Source organism: Strongylocentrotus purpuratus, unplaced genomic scaffold (assembly GCF_000002235.5).
Source record: "Strongylocentrotus purpuratus isolate Spur 01 unplaced genomic scaffold, Spur_5.0 spur5_scaffold_15, whole genome shotgun sequence".
NCBI lineage: Eukaryota > Metazoa > Echinodermata > Echinoidea > Camarodonta > Strongylocentrotidae > Strongylocentrotus > Strongylocentrotus purpuratus.
The window spans coordinates 10,216,409-10,239,393 of NW_022145600.1; the positions used below are offsets into that span (position 1 = coordinate 10,216,409).

Genomic DNA, 22,985 nt, shown 5'->3' on the forward strand with positions numbered 1-22,985 from the left:
TTTTGGTGATCTTTGGTACTAAACTGAGGGAGATATGCAAAGTTGAATTTTGCTCCTCTCTTTGAACCGGACCTCGATAGCCATTACAAATTCAAATTGCACCTTAGCCCCGCACCTGCTACTGTCAAAATCAACGGAAGGCCCATTTACATTTAAGAAAAGCCTTTTTGAAAAGCATTAATTTACATTAGGGAAAAAACTTATTGGTGTATGTTGTGCATGCGCCACTTGTTGCTTCTCTGCAAACGTCAGTATGGAAGCAAGGAGAACCACATGACCAAAAACATTGGATCAACTTGGCATCATAACTCCCGAAATGTCATATAATACAAACGACTTGAAGGGGCACGTTCCCGCCAGTGTAGTTATCGGAACATGCCATCTGCGTAAGAGCCGTATTCTGTTGGTGTCAATAGGCAGCTATAGCACCGTCTGCCATCGCGTACGTATTTTGAGCACCCTCTGGAATAGGGGGAACATGCCTCTTTAAAGTTTTAAGTCCCATGAAAGACTACCTACACCTAAAAGCATATCTGATTTGTACCAATTCACATTATTCACTAACTCAATCAATGAATCAATCGTACCTTTGTAACCCGTTGGACAGACACAGGCTTTGGAGGCGGGGTCGCAGTAGCCCAACCCACTGCAGTTGCTAGGACACGCAGGAATGTTACAGGCTTCTCCGAGCCATAGAGGGTCGCAGGAGCAGTTGAGATGGTAGCTGGAACAGTTCCCGTGGCCGCTGCATCCGTTCCCCGGGCAGCTTTCAATGCTGTAGAGAATAGATAGAAAAGATAATGATACATTATAAACCATCATAATCATCGTCGTCATCATCATCATGATGAATCCGAAGACTGAGGTAATAATATGATTGCAGGGCCCTCAGGGAGAACAGTATTGATGAGGCCACCCTGAGTAAACAAGACTCATCATCGTCATCGTCGTCGTCGTCGTCATCGTCATCGTCATCATCATCATCATCATTACCATCATCATCATCATTACCATCATCATCATCATCACCATCATCATCATCATCACCATTACCATTACCATCATCATCATCATCATCATCATCATCATCACCATCGCCATCGTCATCACCATCGTCATCACCATCGTCACCATCACCATCATCATCATCATCATTGTCATCACCATCATCATCATCATCACCAACACCACCCCATCATCATCATCATCATCATCACCATCGCCATCGTCATCACCATCGTCATCACCATCGTCACCATAATCATAATCATGATCACTATCATCATCATGTGTGTGTAATTTGGTTTTTACAGACGTGTATCAATCAGATATGACCGCCCTTTACGTCACCATCTGAAAGACGATCATCATATGTCCATTTATACAGCACAAATCCAAGGATAACCTATACTGTGCTTTATATACATGTATGTAGGCCTAATTTATTGTACCATCTTTGGCCGAGCTACCATGATGAGGTGCTTGAGCATTCAAGGAACCTCTCCCTATCAGGAAACAATAAACTTCAATCGGGTGGATAGTGACAAATGTGGATTAATGTGATGGCAAAGGATATTAGTTTCGTGACAGGGATTTGAAGCAAGAACCATGTGTTCTATTGTCTTGTGACTTTTCCACTAGACCACTACACCACACTGCCTAATAAAATTATCTTATAGTGTCATTCGGCCGGATTTCAATAAAATGTTAATTGCTATTAAAAGGACCCTTCTTCTTAAACTATCAGACATTCGCCCAAGTGTGTTCTCTTGAAACCACTTGTGATATAACAATTCTAATTGGTAGAGAGTTAAGTTGAGTTTAATTATCTGAGTTGCATTAAATCATAACTCTAGTGAAAGAGGCTCCAGGAGAAAAGGATGTTGCAATGGAACATTAATAATCCGTTAAAACAAATTTCACCATACAGCAGACCTACTACTCTAACTCTCTTTTATATCTCTCTCATCTACATACTCTTTAGACTTAACATGAAGGATACTGTAGGAAACAACCTTGAAAGCTTTTCATAGGTTATCCTGTCAATATATCTTCCTTATATTTTCAATCTAAATTGTTTATACTGTGCTTATTGTAAATCATCTTTCATAACATTTATAATACTTCACAAATCAAATCAAGTTAAACTCGTCTCTTTTAACAAGACAGCACTTCACATCTGCCAAATATACATCTACATGAATAAAGAGGCTCTGGTTGTTTTACAGTTTTAAACCTAATGGACAGCCTCTCTCAATGAACAATACACATCATCTGCTGAGCGCCATATGGGCATTTAACTCATAGATACAGTCTCAATGCCCTCTGGCTCCCAGCAGACAATAGGGACTTTTAGATTTGCACATCGACAAAGTGGACTGCTACGTGTGCCTTAAAAGGACATCACACGTACGATGTAGTAGTCCACTCTATCGACGTGCAAATCTAAAAGTCCCTAATATGCACTTTCGAGGTACAATGAATAAATTTCCAGCACCGTCAATTTATCTTCATATTACACGCTTCATCCGCTGTATCTAGTTTTAACTATCCTCTACACATCCATCTCACACGACACATAATTCGTCGGCTTCCCACAAGAAGGCCGTTAATCCCATTGACAATGCATGCATGTTCATTTAGCTTTATGGCCTTCTTGCGGGAAGCGGACAATATGCTCCTTCCTGCGTTGGATCCATGCCATCTAGGAGATAAACCCAGCGGAACACCACCGCGCCTCGGCAAGACTTATTTTGGAGATCCCAATTCTGTTGATAAAGCGCCTTTTCTCTTGAAACTGTCATGCCCCATACAGATTCAATCACCACAATTTCTGTGGGGCTTCATAATGGATGTAAATCTCGGGCTTTGACGTCAGACACCACAAGCATCCATCTTTCTTTTCTTTTCTCTCTCTCTCTCTCTCTCTCTCTCTCACACACACACACAAACACACTCACACATCTGTGGTTGTCTGTCTGTCCGTCCCACTCTCTGTCTCTTCCTGTGTTTTTTTCGTTGGTTTCTGACTTTCTGTCAATTTTCTCTCGTTCTCTATCTCTACATTGTACGTCTCTCTCTTCTATATTAGTAGTGTTGTTGCTACCTGTCTCTCTGCCCCCTTCTCTCTCTATCTCTCTCTCTCTCTTTCTCTCCCTATCTCTCTCTTGCTCTCTGTCTGTCCATCTATCTTTCTCTCCGTCTGTGTCTCTCACGCTCTCTCTACCTCTCTCTCTCTCTCTCTCTCTCTCTCTATATATATATATATATATATCTCACTCTCTGTATCAATATTAACCTTATATTCCTTCCTCTATTATCTTTTTCTTTCTACATCTTTGTCCCCTGTGACATTCTAGCCACCCTCCAGTCAGAATACTTTATCAAACACTTCCTTTATCTTCCGCTTCAACACATAAATCATTCTTAATATTTCTTCTTTTGAGAAGCATTTGCAATTTATCATCGACAATCTCTATCTCTATAGCCTTTTCTTTATGCTTTAAAATTATGGCACTACCCAGTACAGACTACCGATGTATATTGATTTCAGGACTGTTTTCGTGCCCTCAATTTTTGATTTTCTAGATTTGTATCCCCTTTTATTTCCTTATTATATTTCAACATTTATTTTTTGCCCGTTTCATCATACACAGAGGCACTACCTGTAACATTTTCATAATTTTTGGGGGTAAATTTAGAAAATCCCATATTTCCAAGTGCCATTTGTTAAAAAGTTTGGTATGTAGAAACTACAGAAAATACAAGGTTAAAGCCCTTCCTTTTACAGCCATTTTACCTGCGGACATAGACTGTCCTTATTGGGAGAAAAAATGGACTGTCCCAGATTTTTTTCTTTCGAGTTAGCCTTGATGCTAATGAGAATTTTTTCACTCTAGGGCTGCTTACTAATGAGGTACGTGCTATAAAAGGCTTCTTACGTACTGCCTAATTGTTTACTGACATTTCCCTCACGATAAAATTTATAAATCGAGCTACATACCTGGGCCGCAGAGGAAAAGAATACTTAAAAATTTCGGGGCTACTTTTCAAGCTAGCTTGCATGAAAACAACACTCTTTATTTTGTTTTGCATTGAACTCTATGCAATTTTAGGGGCTCTTTTATGACTTTCTGGGGCTCTTTTTGGCATTTCGGGGCTACTTCGCCCTGAGCCCCCGTGTATTTTTTCCCTGGGGCCGCATTTCATAAAGAATTGATATTAATCGCAACTTATGTGAAATTAATATCAATCGCAACTACATAAATGTATGTACATAAGAGATAGGAGACTGCAAACTTACAATTGATTTGGATCAATCGCAACTCTTTATTAGACGGGCTCTGGCCCTTATGTCTGAAATGAGAGGTCATGAAACTATTAACTTCTTCCACATGAGTGCAACTCAAGACCTCTTAGCCCGCTTCAGGAGGCCAAAATAGCGGTCAACATTTGTATAGTGGAAAATCACACGTGAAACTGAAACCTTAATATCAACACTGAGCAAGAGAAGGAAAAGAGAAATAGAAAGGGGAGGACAAGTAAGGACGGACAGAGAAGAGTTATAGAATGATGAATAGTGATAAGAATTGTGAAAATGTGAAAACAATGATGGCGACTATTCTTGGCAAATGATTTAAAAATAACAGGTATTTCTAACGCTTCCAAGGGCTCATATCTTTATATTTTTTCTAGATGTCCTAAAAAGGTAAAACATAGGGGCTATTTTAAGGCTGGCTATGGGAGCTATTTTCAATATTGCCCTCAGCCCCAACCCCTGCCCGTATGTACTGTACATCGTGTGCATAAATAGTATATGGTCAGTTGACTATCAAAATATGATGTAAGAATGTATTGATATCTGATTAGATTTTGTTTATGTGTATGTATATTAAATAAACTTTACAAAAAAATCAAATCATCTTCATTCATCCTTTGCATCCCAACTCACTTTGTTCAAATCATACATTAACCATGTATTCTTGGGGGAAAAACATGATTAAATACAGTTATTGCAAAAAAAATTCTGTACCCTATTCTTGTGAAATTTGTCAATATCAAGCAAACAGTAAATGTTCATTGCACATTTAAAATAATATTTATAAAGAACATAATGCCAAAGTTGTCTTCTAACAAAAAATATCTTTATAACCAAGGGGAAGATAAAAAGTTTGATTTTGCTTATCAACAGGGAAGACAATTTTCCAGGATATCACCAATGGTAGGTTATATATGCGGCATTGCTTATCAAAAGAAGTGTACAGTATGCTCCCTTACATCATCATGGAGGTTCCTGTTTACATAATACCAATCCAATGTCCTATAAAGTTGATAACATTGCCTGGGAGCAGACTTTTACCATGTTTGTAATAGTGTTTATCTTTCTTGAAGCCAAACTGTGAATATTTACTTTAAGTACTTCAATAAATGTTTTTATTTAATCATTGGTACGCCATGCTCAAGTAGACCAAAGTTTGTTTTTGTTTCTTGAGAACTATTTTTCTTTGCTGCATACATGTACTGCATTTATGGGGAATTCCACCAAGTCCTGTACAACCTAGCTATTCAAGCAAACTAATACGCATAGATCACACAGTTAGTTAGTGACTCCCTGAGGCGACTGCATTTAAAGTGTGCTTACATCGTGTGATCCGATATGGATTTGACAGTGCAACAATACATCATAATATCTGAGGGAGTAATGTAGATCAATAATTGATAGTATGCAGTTATTAACCATGACGCCATTTCCCATACACTTGTTCCATTAAGGATTCAAAGGTCAAAACATCCCACCCAAATAGCCTCTTTCACACGTGATGTGGTAAAACCTGGGCAGGACAAGATAACACATACAGTATGACGTAAGCGTAGAAGACTTTATATTCCTGGGTACTTCAACACATAGATAAGAGAGTTTAGGTTAGGGACCTTTTTGGTACATACCGGTAGCCACTTTTTCCATCCCCTCTCGCTATTCATTGTGTTCACCATTTTCCAATTATCCACTTCTTTTTTTTAATGTAGTCTGTACCTTGTTTCTCATTGAATGCTATACTTGTTTTGTTGTTTAACTTCTAAATTATTTGATTGAAATGTCATAGTTTTATAATGTTTTTATTGCCCATTGACTGTTTTTTTTACTGTTTTTACACATTGTTTTTAATTGATGATGGAATTTAGAAAGAAATGATTTGAATTGAATTGAATTAGCACCGTTCATTTACTATACAGGGTATAGAGGTCAAGTGGATAAGTCTCCGGACCGTGAACCGCAAGATACAGACTGTGATACCCTGCCACAGCACCAAGTCCTTGGGCAAGGCATTCATCTACGATTGTCACACTTGACCCAGGTGTAGTACATGTAAGTGGGTATTCCTTAAATCCCATCTGTACTAGTTTGGCTAGGAGAGATTAGACCACCCAGCAAGGTCACTGACAGGTGGCTATCTCATCAACTCAGCTATCGATGAACATAAGAAAAAGAGGATCATGGGGGACCAACGAGCACCGATTTGGCATTGTTTTCTATATAGAGGGAACAAGTAACTACAAGTACAGGTAGTACAGTGGGGCTTTAAAATATGCACTGAGTGCTACAATTGCTGGAACTAGATAATAATATTCAAAATTCTTGGGAATAGCTTTATATCATACAAGAACAGCATATTAATGTTACTATCATGTTTTTGTCTTTTGTTTTTAATTCCTGTGGATTTTATTTATTTATATAATTATTTTTAGGGGGTGTCTCTTGTCATGTCTAAATGGGGCTTGCCTGGGATAAACGACAACTCCTAAGTCAGTAATACCTTAATGGATTATAGTCCAACGTCCACTATAATGAAGTGTAATCATTAACCATTTTAGTTTGCATTTTTTCTTTCTTAGTAATATGTACACCCCTGTACCAGGAGGTTCCTGTCATGTGCATAATAACTGTATTGACTTGGACATTGGACCGTGATCATAAACCATAATAAGCACTGCTGCGAGAAATGTATCGAGATTGATTTGAGGAATCCCTCCCTCCCTCCCTCCCTTCCCCTATACTTTTTCCCATGAATCTAAAGCTACGGTCACAAAGGTTTGTACGAACGATGCGTTCTTACGAATCTCCATGTTTTTCCATTGTCTTTCCGAATTTCCATTGTCTGAAAATCGTTCGTACGGCGTTCGTAGCAGTTCGTAATGGCATTTGTGACCGAGGCTTTAATACATAGATACACACCAAAGACATGAGCTATTGTCATGGCCCAAAATTCTATTCATTACATAATTCTTTCTTGATTTTGTAACTACATCTTTAGGGAGAGTGGGAGGAAGATGGTTTCCAGAAATTGTCTGTTTGGAGCAAGAAAGGCATTAATTAATTAATTCATTTACTTTAACAACCAGTTAACACCCTTCTGGCTCTGAACAGATGATTTAATGATTTGCCCTCAATTTAAATCCAGTATTTCCTTCTTAGATAAATCCTCCTTGTTTGTCTGAACGACATAAAAGTAACATAATTCTGAAAACTATTCAGAATCTTTCATTTATTTCCTTCCGATCAATTTCATAATTCATCCCCATCATTCTCCTATCTATGCCCTCAAAACATAATCATGCAAATGTAGAAATGATCGATGCCATTGTTTGCTCAAAGTAACTGTAATATGTACTTCTTTCACACACAGCTACTACATGCAAGTCATTTCCATTCCCAACGGATCCCAAGGCAATGCTCATAACAACCATGATACACATCAGTCATACAACGCCGCGTTATCTAGAGTGAAGAATGAGATGGATGTTGAAAGCAATGATCATGGAGGAAATTACAGTTACATCAAATTCAATTGAATTCAATGTATTTATTGTTCATATTCATAACAGAAACTTGTTTTGCCTCAAGTGACTGAACTCATTTGCATATCATCTGTTACATTTTGGAGCCAGAAGGGCAATAATCAGTGTAAAATGGTATTTGTAACACCCTTTTAGCTCCAAACGCACGATATGATCTATTCATCAATTCCATGCCGTGCTTGGCAAATCCTAAGAATGTAAAGTTAAAAACGAGCTTTTGTTATTTCCCTCCTGAAACATAACAAATACATATATCTTATCCATACCCAATTAAAAAAATAAAACATGGATTAAAACTCCACATTTCACTCTAGAAAGCTAATGTATGATCCCTGTTCGAAATACTTAAAGCCCCACTGTACTACTTGTAGCTACTTGCTCCCTCTATATAAAAAACAATGCCTAAGCGGTGACCGTTGGTCCCCCATGATCCTCTTTTTCTTATGTTAATTGAGAGCTGAGTTGATGAGATAGCCACCTGTCAGTGACCACGCTGGGTGGTCTAATCCCTCCTGGTCATACTAGTACAGACAAGCTTTAACGGAAAAGAAATGATGATTCTGGAGAAGCTTACCTGTATGAAATATTGAAGCCATCTAGACTGAATGCTGCATCACTGTAAAAGTACAGGTAGGCGAAGCCTGACGTTGTGAGGATCTCATGATTGATATTAACTGTATCGTGAATTATTGGACCACTGCAGAATCAATGAAAAAGGAACATGGAAGAAAAAAATTAAGAGTTAGCAACATGAATAATTTAGTACACAACTGTACAATAAAATGAATTCTTTTTATCTTGCATGTATATGACAGGGGATAATATTGTGTATTCAATCCTTGATGTAACATGAAACTGATTAATTTGGTTGAAGCAAATATGTATTTTTTGGAAGCTTCAGAATCAAGTCTGCACTACAGACAATTGCATGGCAAGAAAAGCATATATACAGACAGAATATATCTTGAATCTACATGTCAAAAACCTTTCGAACACAGCGATATAAAAGTATGCTTCAAGGCACTGATTTGATGGGTGTTTCATCATTTTCCTGAATATTCTTGCTTTAAAAACTCTGCGTATATATACACTCCAGTACCCGGTACATCATATGAAAAGAAGAGACATGATAACAGTCAAACTGACAACTTTCATAGATGCCAACACATTCGGTTACGATTCCCATCAAATCATCAGTGTGGATTTAATTGGAAACGGTTGGAACAATCTAGTAAATATACATGAGATCTGGATAGAGATATAGAGAGAGGGAATATTGAGCAGGAGTGCATATTGAGCTTCAAGAAAATCAATTAAGACGCCTGCATATCCTGCTGAACCTAGTCTCGATCAATTCGAGGAACAGCATCAAGAGGCACAGAGTGATTCACAAAAAGATGAGAAAAATACATGAGAAATCTATTAACCTTTTTATTTTGCCCTTTTCCTTCCATTTCTATCATCTTTATTTCCCCTGTCTACAACTCTCCCCTCCCTCACCCAATCAATTTATTTTCTTTCTTATCTCCATTTGCTATTCTTGTTCTTCCATTTCAAATATTACTTCATCACCTTCTTTCTCATTTCTATTATTCTCTTCTGATCAATCTTTATATAATATTGGATGGCTTTGAGTGTGCTACAAGAATGTATTGTGATAGCGAGAGCAATATATTCTTATTCTTGTATCACACGTAAACAGAGCCATACAATATATTATTATTATTATCTATATCAGGCTGACTAGCAAAATAACAAAATTTGATAATCAAGCAATATTGTATCCACAGTTAAAGTTCCCGGATGACTGATCAATATGAAAGCACTATTGATCTGTCATCCTGGAACTGCAGTGAGATATTAGATACACCAATTTATTGTACCCCTTAGAAGCCTAAACACATATAGGTGATAGTGTTATTTATTTGTAGTTTTTATCTTCCTCTTCTACTCTTTTTCTGTCATGTTAACTATTCTTTCACCATCTTTGTTTCTTATTTTGTCAATTCAGACCCGAAAGGGCATGAACCATACTATATGCTAAAGTATATTATTTCACACCTTTCTGGCTTCAAACAGACAATTTCTTTTAATTTTCCTCATGATCAATTTAATAATTCATTCACCCTTTCCCCTTTATCTTTTTTCCCTTTCTTTTTACACCCAATCACTTCCTTACAATGATATGAGGTTTAAATAAACTTGCCTCTCCCGCCCCCCCCCCCCCAACTATTTTATTTTTTTTTACTGACAAATCACTTTTTGCCTCCCTCCATCCCTGTTGATTGACAGATTACTCAAATAAATCATACTAAAAGAAATATCATGTGTTTGTTTTTTTAATACATTACTTTCATTTTCCCCCAGGTGTTTTAAACTGCCAATATAAAAGTGAGGAGATAGAGAAATGTCAATTATGAAGCAAAGATGTGAGTGGTTTCAAATAGATTTGGTTATAAATTATGATTTTTTGTTTGCCATTTTTTCTTTAAATTACAAAAGTATCCTGCCATCCATGCATCTAGAGGAAATCCCAATGAATAAAAATGGAAGATGATGGATGCAATTAAAGAATAACAAAGTGCAAACTAAATGGGAGATAGGAGATGCACAGCAGCCAGTGACTTCATCTATATTCCTCCCGCGGGCAACGCTTCCCATAAATCACTTCCGTAATTGGAATCTAAAGCCGGAGTGAATATATTAGTACATGTTCAAAGGAAATCATTCTTGATAACGGGTCATTTCTAATGCAAGTACAGAATGTATGTGAGTGAGTGGCACTCTGGCAAATGAATGTTCTTCTAAATTTGTTTTTGTTTTGGTAAGATAAAAAATATTTAATTCATTACAAATGAAAATGAAAATGTTTTAAATTAGATTGTGTATTATAATTTTTTTTTTATTTATTAAGGGATTATATTGCTGATAATGAAATTTGAAAAAAAAGATTTAAAACTAAAATTGCCATTAAAAAAAGGATGATTCCATTGTAATTGTTCTATTTAATTCTATAATGACTTATGTATTCATACATGGGCATATATCTCACTTATGTGAACACATAAACATGTGGTAAAGGGTAGATTTTGAATTACTGAAATTCAATTCTTTTTGGATAGAGAGAAGAGCAATTTTTTCTTCTCATCCTAGTTTTCTCACTTGCTATTTCTCACTCATGTATTTTTTTAATATCTTCTAGAAACAAAATAGGTAAGAGCCTTCCTACACACTTAATCATTTTGTCAATTTCTAGGATTTCAGTGCTGGATGTATCAAGTGTCATAATTGGTTTTCAGGAAAGGAAAATCCAATGAAGTATGGAAAAGCTATGGGTATTTTGATACGTAAGCCTGGCCAACATAACCACTTTAGGAAATATTAACTACTTACTATCCCATTCATTCAATAGGGGACCACAAGTCTCCAATGTAATTATCACTTATAAGGAAAACCAATTTAAACCAGAAGAGGACCTTGACGTGAGATTGAACTCTTCAAAAGAAAGCAAGTAGGATACTGTTACCACAAAGCTTAAAGCCTACTTAAGAATGATGAGTAAATAAATAGATGTAAACTCAAATACATTTAGGAGTGTATTATAAAAACTGAAAAGAATTATTGTGATTGCTATAATGGGTGTTTTTGTCTTAGGTTATTTTATATCAATGCGTTTTTCTACTGAGTACCATTGACTTGATATTTATACCTCAAACAATTATATCTACATGCAGATCATTTTGGATCTACAACATATGTTCAGTAACTATAGGCTTTTCGGTGTGGAGTGTTTTTGACATATTTCCCCCAGAAATGATGCTGACCTTTTCACTGTTTTTACTCTTCCCAATGTTCCAACCGACACCACTAAAAATCAAGGATCCTTTTTTATCATGCAGCAAGTTACCCCCCCCCCCCCTAATCCACCTTTCACCCAGGAAAAATTTTCCTGACCAAAATGCTTTTTGGGGCTAATTGCTACTATGCAGCCATACATGGCTTACAATGTAATATCATGTTCAGCGCAGGGTCTCTCACGGCATCGATTGGAAACATGACTACTACAGAACCATTCAGAACACACCACCATTGGCCTTGAGCGCCACGGGTTGCCCACCTGGATGAGCTTATAATGTTACCCACTGAAAATGTCAAAACATCAATGCTCTCATTCTTCTTCAAATCTCAAGCTTAAAAAAGGCAAAAAAGGGTCACCATATGCTCTCCTACACACTGCTTATTTTCAGCAATTCATGTCTAAATGTTGGCCTGAACATTTTGTATATCATATGCTGATAGCAATGTATGTAGTAATGTATCGTCGCTGTTTTCACGAAGTGACGGTAGCGACAAAAAATTGCATTCACTTTGCGTTACCATTTTCCTCACTACCGTCACTTCGTGAAAATAGGGACGGTATGTCTCTTGGGGTAACATATTTCTGGCTCTTACGAGATATACATGTATGTAGTACATGGAAGAGTCTTGCTCATGAATGCAATTACCACCAAGTGTTTTTGGTTTTCATATCAGCACCTACAACTGTACCACCCATGTTTAAACTAAATAATATATTAGGGCATTGGGCCATGTAACAAAGTTGCTTGAAAAGCATTTGTCTCCCCCTTATTTAATTGTCATTACATTCCTATTTCATAAAAATACACTTGCCATTTTTCATTAGAAATTGAATTTCAATATTTGTCCGACAGGTGAATGGCCCTTTGAAGGGGAAGTTCACCCAAATATCATCTTGTTTTAATCAAAACAAAAAATGAGAGAAACAAATAATGAAATTTTGAGCAATCTCCGATTCAAAATAGGAAAGTTATAAATTGTTGAAGTTGACATCGGTGAATCACAAATTGGCAACACTGCGACGTTTCTTGCAAGCTCCTGTCTCTACGGGGGAGAGAATGAATAATTTCAAGTCTTGCAGCCAGAAAATATATTTCTCATATTTCTCCTGGCTCCACGCGTATTGATTTGATAATCAAATCATGAGCACTAGAAGACTAAAGCTCATGTCACTGCTTCTTTCATCATACCATCTATGCGTGTGACTCATGCAGGGCTCGGGATGATAAACCGTACACTGCCCCTTTTTCATGACATGTACATGTTATTGTTGGTTTCATTCTTTCAAGTGATTTATTTCATCTTCTACATGTATACAAGTTTGGATATGCTGATCTGAATTATATAAAATAAAAGGTTTGTTTTATACATTGATATATGGAAATCTTTCAAGCCATGTACATGTTATTTTTTGTTTCATTCTTTCATGTGATTTACTTCATCTTCTAGATACAAGTTTGGATGCTGATCTGATAAGTGATAATACACATGAATTATATATAATTCTAAGTTTGTTTTATACAATGATATATGGAAATCTTTCAAGCCATGAACAAATATTTGTTGTTTCATTCCTTCAAGTGATTTATTTGAACTTCTACTAGTTCTAGATAAAAGTTCATATGCTGATCTGTTAATACACATGAATTAAAGAAATTAAGTTCACTTTATAAAAGGATTTAAATCAGTTATCGCAAAAGATGAAGCCCAGAATTGACAGGTGCCATTTTTATCATCTTTTTTCCTTCAATATATTTAACTTACATGTGTGCACTGCATATGTGTGGGTGATGTGTGGGTGATGTGTGGGTGTGTGTGGGTGTGTGTGAAATCTTTGATAAGGTTTTGTGAATATGCATGTATTAAAAGGTAAAGGTTAAAGTGCTGTCCCATACACAGGAGAGCACTGGATTACTGGTAGGACACAGGATGATGAGACCATACAAATCATCGCTGTTTTCACAAAGTGACAGTAGTGAAAAAAAATTGCATTCACTTTGCGTTACGATTTTCCTCACTACCGTCAATTCGTGAAATTAGGGACGATATTGCCAATACCCCAAAATACATTATCTTTGAATTTTTCAAGCAGGAAATATTTCTCCTCAGCCTAGATGCAAAGCTAGATCATGTTGCTTGTTCTGTTTGGAGCCAGAAGGGGGTTAACTCCTATCATTTAACATACAGTCAACGCCTTTCTAACTCTCAACGGAAGATGTGCTCCAGTCAGGAGGAAAAATGAGGACATTTTGGTTAATTGATAGCACTCTTGCGGTCGTTTCACTTTCATCATTCATGCTCTCGTACCTTGCACAGAACTATTCAGGTTACCTCAGTCTAGCTTCAAGCTACGATCGTGGAGAACCACGATCCCGTGCGCATGCATTGCTGCACAGAGTTGGAAGACTTTCCCAAGGCATGAGACGAACTAGTCCAAGATGCCTTTTTTCCAAGGAATAAATCAACAGAAAAATGAAAGGTCAATTGGCCGACCCAAGGCAAATTGATTTTGAATAATTGGTCATGGCGCACATCCTTTCAGAGGATTCTATACCTCTCCATCTTCCACTATGACTCGACATAATTTGTAGGCATGAGCTTCACTGGTGGTCACACGAGTCCTTATCAAAGATAGGAAATTACTCGGTCAATATTAGTCTTCCGTCTGAAAAATACACTCACAACTTTTCCTGTGAAGCCGTGATCGGGTGTGACCCATCTTATGGGATGAAGGCACGACTTTCCTTCACGCCGATCCAGCGGCAACTAGAGGGCAAAACACATGAACATCTGCAGTGACTGGAAGAGAATACTTAATGGATTTACGCAAGATGAAAGACCGGTTTCCCTTTTGTGTGTATTTTGGGCTTTGCACTTGTACATTGTACATTTGTATGTAGGCTGTACAGTTTGCTTTGGATTTTGATAGTGGCATTTTTAAATAGCACAGTGTACAAAATTCTTAGGTACAGAAATAAACCATAAATTAACATTACGAGTGTATCACTACAAAGCTAACATACTGTATATGTACATGTGTACAACATTTTCTTTATTTCTATATACACTGTATACATAAAAAAAGCAAAGCAAAGCAAAAAAAACTTTATGATAAGCTTTCCTTTTTAGGACAGTATCTGTACCTTCACCCTTCTTTCCTTTTAAGTTTAATTATAGATCATTGCTATCTAATCATTATGTAATCTAACGATTGTGGGGTCAGAAATACATGGCGAGATTCAAGCCATTTAATTTCAAGCATCAATTCAAATTTAAAGAAAACTTTGTTGATCATACATACAAATGCTTAATTGTCAAATATAATTTCTTGTATTCATTAAAAAAAAAAATTTACTGGATACAAAATGGCAGCTTTTCATCATGTCTACTACTATCAAAATCTGAGGCTTGTTTGGATATGAAAAGATAAACGGCAACAACAAAAAATGCTGTTTTTTATTAAACCTCATGAATGAATGTCAACTACAGTGTCAGCGCAACAAAGGTCGTGGGCATATTCACTGAGTTCTGTGCTATACAACGTACATGCTATAAGATAGGAAATGTAAACCATATACCATCATTAAAAAACGCTACTGTTCTGCGGCGACATAACAGAATGAGGCTTCGGTAATTATGTAATTATGTTGATTGAGGCGGCTGTTGACTTTAATGCATCTGAACAGCTTATTTCCCCCAATCTATACTATGAATTCTCCTGTTAAGAGTAATGAGCACATATGAAGGACAACTGAATTGGCTCTTGGCATAGTCAAATATTTTTGGGGACAATTCATTATTTCTTGCCAATATCTTCTGTCAAGAGGCTATTTGCTCTGAAATGATTTAAACTTCATCAACAACTTCATTGAGTATTTTCTGACGTACAGGTATGGAAAAGAGTGATAATGAAATCTTACATTGTACAAAACAAAATTTTAATCTTAAACAGTATAGATTTGTGATGAAATTAAAAAAAATCTTCATTCATGCCAACTTGATATTGAGTTTCCATAAAAAAATAAGCAGAAAAATAAGTTGTTTACAAATAAATAAAAAATAATTTGTAAAAGAATGAAAATAGCTTAAATGAATGACAGTAAAGTAGTCATTAATATTAAGTTTTAAAAAATGTAGGAGGGTGCTGATCTTGCGCATTGCATGTGATTGACAAGGATTTGCACCCAAGGGCCCGCATGTGCAGGTGTACAGTGTCTGTTTACCGTGCTGCATTCAACACGAACACATTAAAACTACATGGTACTCCGCGGAATGAGTGATTGGGCCATGAGGCACTTTCACGGCCTCCCAGAGACTCGTCACTCCTCGATAATCTCTTGTTACACTGCAATGTACAAATAATGTATCGAGTGCAGTAGGGGAAAAGACATGAATTGTACACATGCACTAAATGTAGTACTCTCTGATTTCCACTGCTTACAATTGTCTACATAAACATCATAGGCTGCACAGTAGGCTGTAAAGAGCTTCTTTGTAAATGTATTGTTTATGAGAGTGACAGCCCTCTTGAGGATAGCCGGCATGTACACTGTACTGTAGGTCAGTACATTTAGACAGGCTTTATTTAGTAACTACCTGAATAGAAAGACCAGAGGCCATTGCATAAAACTTACATTGATGGTAACTTTTACCATGGTAACAGGGCTCAACAGCCAATCAAAATCAAGGTTTCCATGGTATTTACCATTGACGGCAAAGTTACCATCATTATCATCGATGGTAAGTTTAGTGCAACGGGGCCAGGTCTTTTGTATACCTTGAACTTGAACAGTGTTTCTCATTTGAAGAAAATAAAACAAAACAAACATCTACATGTATAAAGGCAACCTGTATATAAAGACCACCTGCATACAGACAGATACAGCCCGCTCTTAAATCTGCTCCAGTGGTATTTACATGTAGGTTAAATATACAGAGGTTGCACTGTACTACTTGGATGTTTTTAGTGGGTAGAATGGAAAATGAGTTACCATCTTAGTAAGATAGCAACTCACGAAAGGAAGATTTCGTGGAGCAAAATCCTATCCCAGAAAGTGGAAAGAGGGTTTCCATAAATACTCTAATAATCTATGATTGGTGTCCAACAATTTTGTTCTAGTACAATGTCTTTTATTTTCCAATTTATTTCTTTTCATCACATCAATCTTTAGCAGTGGTTAGTGACAGACCTTTTCTCAGCAAGATATCTTTGTGAATTGCAAACTTAGTATTTTACATGGCAAATTACATGTACTTTCACTGAATTTTGCAATCGTTTTGGCAAACACATGGTTACATGTGCCTCTGTAAGTTTGAGGTCAACCGCAGCCGCAATTGATACAGTCCCACATATGTGAAGTTCTGTGAGTGGTCTGACAACATATTACATTCACTACAATGGTCTACATCCGTGTAATTCAATGTGGGACAGAATGAGGAATGTGGCGATGAGCACTCAATTCAGATCCATTACATTGCTTTCAATTCATTTAAATGCCTATCGGCTGCTGTAATGAGACAATATCAAACACAGTAGAGAGCTTTCATTTCCTCTTTTCCGTGCCCATTAACCCTGCTGGTGTGAGAGAGTGCACTGTTCACTTGTCAAACATTCGCTGAATATAGACCGATCATGCCCATATGACACTCCCAATTTATCAGCAAAATGCTTCCTGTAATTGTATATTTCATGAGAGAGCATTATAAAACACAGACACCCTTTTACAAGTACTCAAAAAGCTACATGTACATCATGTATTAGGTAGTGGATATCGCTACAAAGAATTATATTTTTGTGAAAAAAGCTGTACATATCTTCAGAAGCCATGATTCTGGATCAAGAATTCTCAAACGATCTTTGACAGGTGGGTCAAATTCAGAGTTGAATAAAAATCTAAGCGTACAGATGTGTACAAGTGCCTTTAAGTGAAGAGTCTTCGGCAATGCATGTACAATGTACATGTATGAGTGAATTCAAGTCAGTGGGATACCATATATTCCTGATTTACAAGCAATTAAAATGTCATTCACCGACTGGCACTAACACCATAAAATGGTAACAAATTTATGATCATAATTATGATCAGTCACTTTGTATTTTCATTTTTCTCTCTCTCTCTCTCTCTCTCTCTCTCTCTCTCTCTCTATCTCTCCTCCCCCTCTCTCTCTCTCTCTCTGTCCCTCCCTCTCTCTCCCTATCTCCCCCTCTTTCTCTCTCTATGTTTCTCTCTATCTTTCTCTCTCTCTATCACCTCAAATATAGATATCCTACACACTGTATATTCAGGTTTAATGGGCATTGAACCAGCTAGAGTGTATGGAAAACGCCAAAATGGAAGTGTCCGTAAAGGTTACAAGTGTCAATAAACTCTGATGCTCTTTTTTTCCTAGCTCTTCTGATATACATCCACCTTGATACTCCATCCCTGGAGAAATCTCTTGTATATTCCTGACATCACTCACACTTATAGTGAAAGGTAATGCTTGCTGGTTGTCTGATTTGTTTAGCTATATTTCATTTTATCTTCGACTTGTTTGTTCCAATTTGTTAAAGTGTGTTTTGCTCATTTTTTGTGTGTGTCTTTTCCTGAGTATTTCTATTGAAAAAACATCCAAACATCCACTAAATGAAACTATAGAGATATCAGTCTTTCAAAAATTGTTTTGTTGTCTTCTTTTCCTTTCCTATTCTTTCCTCCCACACCCTATATTTCTAGGGGATGGTCAAGTTCGCCAGAACATTTGCCTTTACTTTGTTTTTAATCATTTTAAAGCGGCATCAATTCAGACCTACATGTAAATATGTTCTTTTTCCTAAAGATACAAATGAAGATTTCTACAGTTTTAACACTCAGAGTAATACATACTTAAACAAAAAAAAAAGACCATATTTGAGCTAATGGCCATTAAACCTTTCAATTTCTTGCTCTGTTACTTCCTCCTACATATGTATAAAATGTATATAATTTCCTTTTCCTGGTCTGTATTCAATAGCAAAAATTGTACAGAAAGCCCATGAATTGTTTTTTTAGATCAATCAATGATATGTTTATCCCTTGTAAGAGTATAGATCCTAATGAACCCAATTTGATCATCATTAAAATAACTTTACAAACAGATGGGTGGAATGGTAAACCAAGTGAACTTTGAATTGGGTTATTGGGACAAGGTTACTGACCATGTACAATGTACATGTACATGTGTACTTCTTGATAATTGTGGCCATATCAGAAATTGTGACCCCCCCCCCCCCCTCCACAAACACACACCATCCCCACTCCTCCTCTTCCCCAACTAAAGTGATTGTTGTGCCAATTTGTTAATGATAAAATAAGCATAGCCTGAATTTGATAATTGGACAGAAAGGAAAGAAGTATGATCCCAATACGTTATAAAATGTAGCAGTGCTCCAGTTTGCGAGTTGATTCAGTTCGCGGCAATCTAGTTTGTAGCTAATGACAGGCACAGCATGACACCGCAGAGACCCCATACCTGATGTCGCAGCGGTTATCAAAATGCTATTACCCATAAGAGCCACTGCAGTGAAGCCATCATCCTCTCATTACAGGCAATTATTGCATCGCTCACCTCCAGTGTGTGTCACGGCTCCAATCCCCTCCCCCCCCCCCCTCCACCAATCCCCCTAATGGATTAGCCCTAACAAGCTCCTGATCAACAGGGAGAGATCAGCAAATCAATTATTCATCAGTTGCCTCTAGATATGGATTTAGCAGGGGCGCAGCAGCCAAATCCTCTCTGCCAAACATGGGTGTGATTGGAGGAAGACGTGGGGGACACTGCTTTGATGATGATGATCATGATTTATAAATCAGACTGTAAATTGCTTCTATATTCTGATACAGGTGTCAGGTGATCAAAATAATGAACGTCTTACAAACAACAAAGATTTACATATATACAAATAATAATATCAAAGATTTGGAAGGAAAATGTGTGTGCTTTTTAATAGATGAGTATAAATTGTATACAAATGTACATCTATTCTAAATTTCAAAACTATCTCTTACTTGTTAATGTTGTATATTTTGACGATAGCAAAGAATTCTGATTACTACGGGTACACGTTAGTCATCCATGATGACATGAGGAAATAGATGTAGTAAACAATCAAAACAAAATTAACTTGAGCAGTCAGTGACGTAAAAAAAGAGAACAAAAATCAAAAGGAGTTGCTCCCAATACTTGACAAGACACTCAGCCTGAACAAGAACACGTACATGTAACTATAAACAAACCATCACCATCCAAATGTCAGCTAATCCATTATTCTTTCTCCACTCCGCTCCTGATCAGAATGAGAAAGGCACCGAATGCAGGACGCTCATCCATCACATCCCGACCAGCTTTACATTATAAAATACAAGCTATTAGGTTTTATTTCTACATTATTAAAACAGGCATTTATGGATTAATGTGCTTTCAGGGAAGGGCAGAGTTGCAAGCTAGACGGATGTCCAGTCAGAAATAATGTGTAGGGCTTCTCTCCTTCAGAGTCAACAACTAAATTTGATGTAAACATGCTCATGTTGGAGTAATGGTTTTGGGGTTGTGTAAACTTCCCATTCAGGTATCGGTGTGTGTCACCAAGGTGTCAGGTATAAAGGTGAGAATGGATACATTATATTTACATACATGTAGCCAGCAGGTGTACAATTCTAGAAATATTTCTTTGGGCAAGTCCAGGTACATGATGTCCCATAGTATAATTTACCAACTGTTAGTGGATCATATTATGGAATTAAGAACATAAATTGACATAAAAATATTATTGTATTTTATGTTTTTTCTAATACAAATTCTTGCATGGCTATGACAATGATAGAGTCAAGAGATATAATATACATGTACATGATGTACCGGTACTGAATTCTTAGATGTGGTTGACGTGGATGATGTGGTAACGCAGGGAACAAATTAGATTGAATTTGTCCATACTTTTCTTGACCACATTTGGAGTTCCAGTACCGGTAATTCATTCCACACATTTTGGCAATGTGGTGATAGGTTTCTACTGCCAACAATTGATTTCTTCTCAAAAATTAAGAACTGATTAAGGCCAAATAAAAAAAAAAACATGTTTAGCGTCCTGTTTTTTTGAAAAATACGAAAGAGGAGGCCCTTTTTTTTTTTTTTTCAAAATGGCCGCTCAAAATGGCTGCTCGGTACATTTTCCCTGACATTTGGGCTATTTTTCAAGATGGCAGCCAACATTTTTTTTTTTTTTTTTTTTATCTCAGAAATAGATTCATTTTAGCAGTGTTTTTCATGTTTTTTTTTCTTTAAAAAAATCCAAAAAAAAAAAAAAATAGGAGGCGGCCCCCCAAAAAGAAGTGGGCGGGGACGCTAAACATGTATATTTTTTTAAATGGCCTAATAAATAGTTTATTTTTGCATGTACTGCACATGTAAACTGCAATTCTACGACCATTCCCATAGCTGACTACTAGTAGTTGGAGGAAACAATGGTCAAAAAGACACTCCGGGAAGATACAGATTCTGATGGTGTGATATCCGTGAGCGTCATTTCCTTTTATAGATCTCTGTTTATCTTTCATGGGCAATGAGTAGTTCTACACTACAATGAAAAGGATAGTATCAATGAAACTGAAGAGTTCTTATTACATACCGTTAGACCTATTGTGTATATTGTACATGTATGTAAGTACTCATGTTACTCTCTCATGTTAAAGGTAAAGACCAGTATTGGAAACGCCCCAATTTCAAAAAATGAAATGGAAGCTCTCATTACCAATCATGTGAAAGAATATGTTTTGACTAATACATGATGATAAAAAATTTGCCGGGAAACCGCCTACTAATTCATATATTTGGTAAATTTTTTTCTCTCATGGTCTGTGAGAGATATAGGGTAGTCCATACATCTTTCTGTGTATAGTGCTTGTAACTTTACGAAGAATGGGCCAAATTTCTTATCATTTTGATGATTCCAGAACTTTGCAGATGCTAGATGCTAGATGATCAACCTTTTCTGATCGATTCCACAACGTTTCTTTCACAATGCAATCGCATGACCATAACTGGTCTTTACCTTTAAAGAAGAGTAAATACATGTACATGCTGTACACGTTTTCGCTTCATCTATACGATGATGCAAGCACATTCAAAGCATACATTGTGCATGCACGTGCAGTTCATGTACCAGTATGTACAATGTACATGTAACTTTAACTCATAGATCTTGGGGCAAATTTTTCAACCAGCTAGAATTTCAGTAGAAACTACATGTATATTCAGTATGAGGTGCCAATATTCCCTGTGCACAGTGCTACTTCATGAGAGATTTAGTACTACTGTACATGTACATATATACAGTATATGTAAAATACATGTATGATGAGCCTTCCTTGTGAAAAAATTGTTCCTTTCCCACTAGCAATTTTTTAATACAAACCTGTATTTAATTTTTTTTTAAAACAACATGTAGACAAACATATTACATGTATAGTACAAGGAGTGTGCACACATGAAAATAAGTATTGTGTACATGTACAATTGTACATGTATGTACAGTATCATGAAACATTGGATAAAGAAGCTGGATTTGAATAGGTCGGCTGATACAATTAGTGTTGGCTTCTTTCACGATTTGCTTGAAGATGCAAGATGACAGCTGGCTGGTCACATACACATTGTACACTGTACATGTAGAGTATGCACTCAAGATAAGCCACTGCCACTTCTTCAGTTTTCCTATGCTCTAACGTTCGAACTACTTGTAGATGTGGGCCATGATTTTAAATGGACCTTTCATTTTAAACAATGCTAAAAGCCTCTCTCCCTAAACGTTTCATAAAGTACAGTAGGAGGATAAAGATGAGAAAAAGTACATGTACACTGTGGCTCTACCATTTTCATATAAACTAGTTTTCATGAACACGTACATGTACACTGTAGATAAACAATGATTTTATTTGTCCCGTCTTAACAGGGATCCCATACTCAATCTTTTTCTTATACATGAACATGTACAACATTCAGACAATAATGTAGTATAGCTACACATAGAACCTATCAAGCTACATGTACTTGCCATTTTCATGAAGATATACTATAAATATTGCTAGTCTGAATGCGGAGTTAATCTTGTTAATGCACCCCAAACCCAATCCATTTCTTATGATGGTGAAGTCAACCCAGCTAGTATTGTAACTGGTGCATACAATAAGGCGGGAAACCTTAATTGACTAATCATGAAACTGTGCCAGGTTCATGCAAGCTCTGTTGAACAG

General features: G+C 36.7%; 1 protein-coding gene across 6 annotated transcripts in view; it reads right to left on the reverse strand.

Moving 5' to 3' along the window:
• The window catches only part of LOC575558 (attractin-like protein 1), a 94,530-nt gene that overhangs the window by 63,168 nt on the left and 8,377 nt on the right, over positions 1–22,985 (reverse strand). For all 6 annotated transcript variants that reach the window (XM_030985539.1, XM_030985537.1, XM_030985538.1 and 3 more), the window contains exons 4-5: positions 8,432–8,554; positions 588–775 (exon numbers count right to left, since the gene is read on the reverse strand). In XM_030985539.1, the coding sequence (XP_030841399.1) occupies positions 588–775; positions 8,432–8,554 (311 nt within the window). The remainder of the gene's footprint in view (positions 1–587; positions 776–8,431; positions 8,555–22,985) is intronic.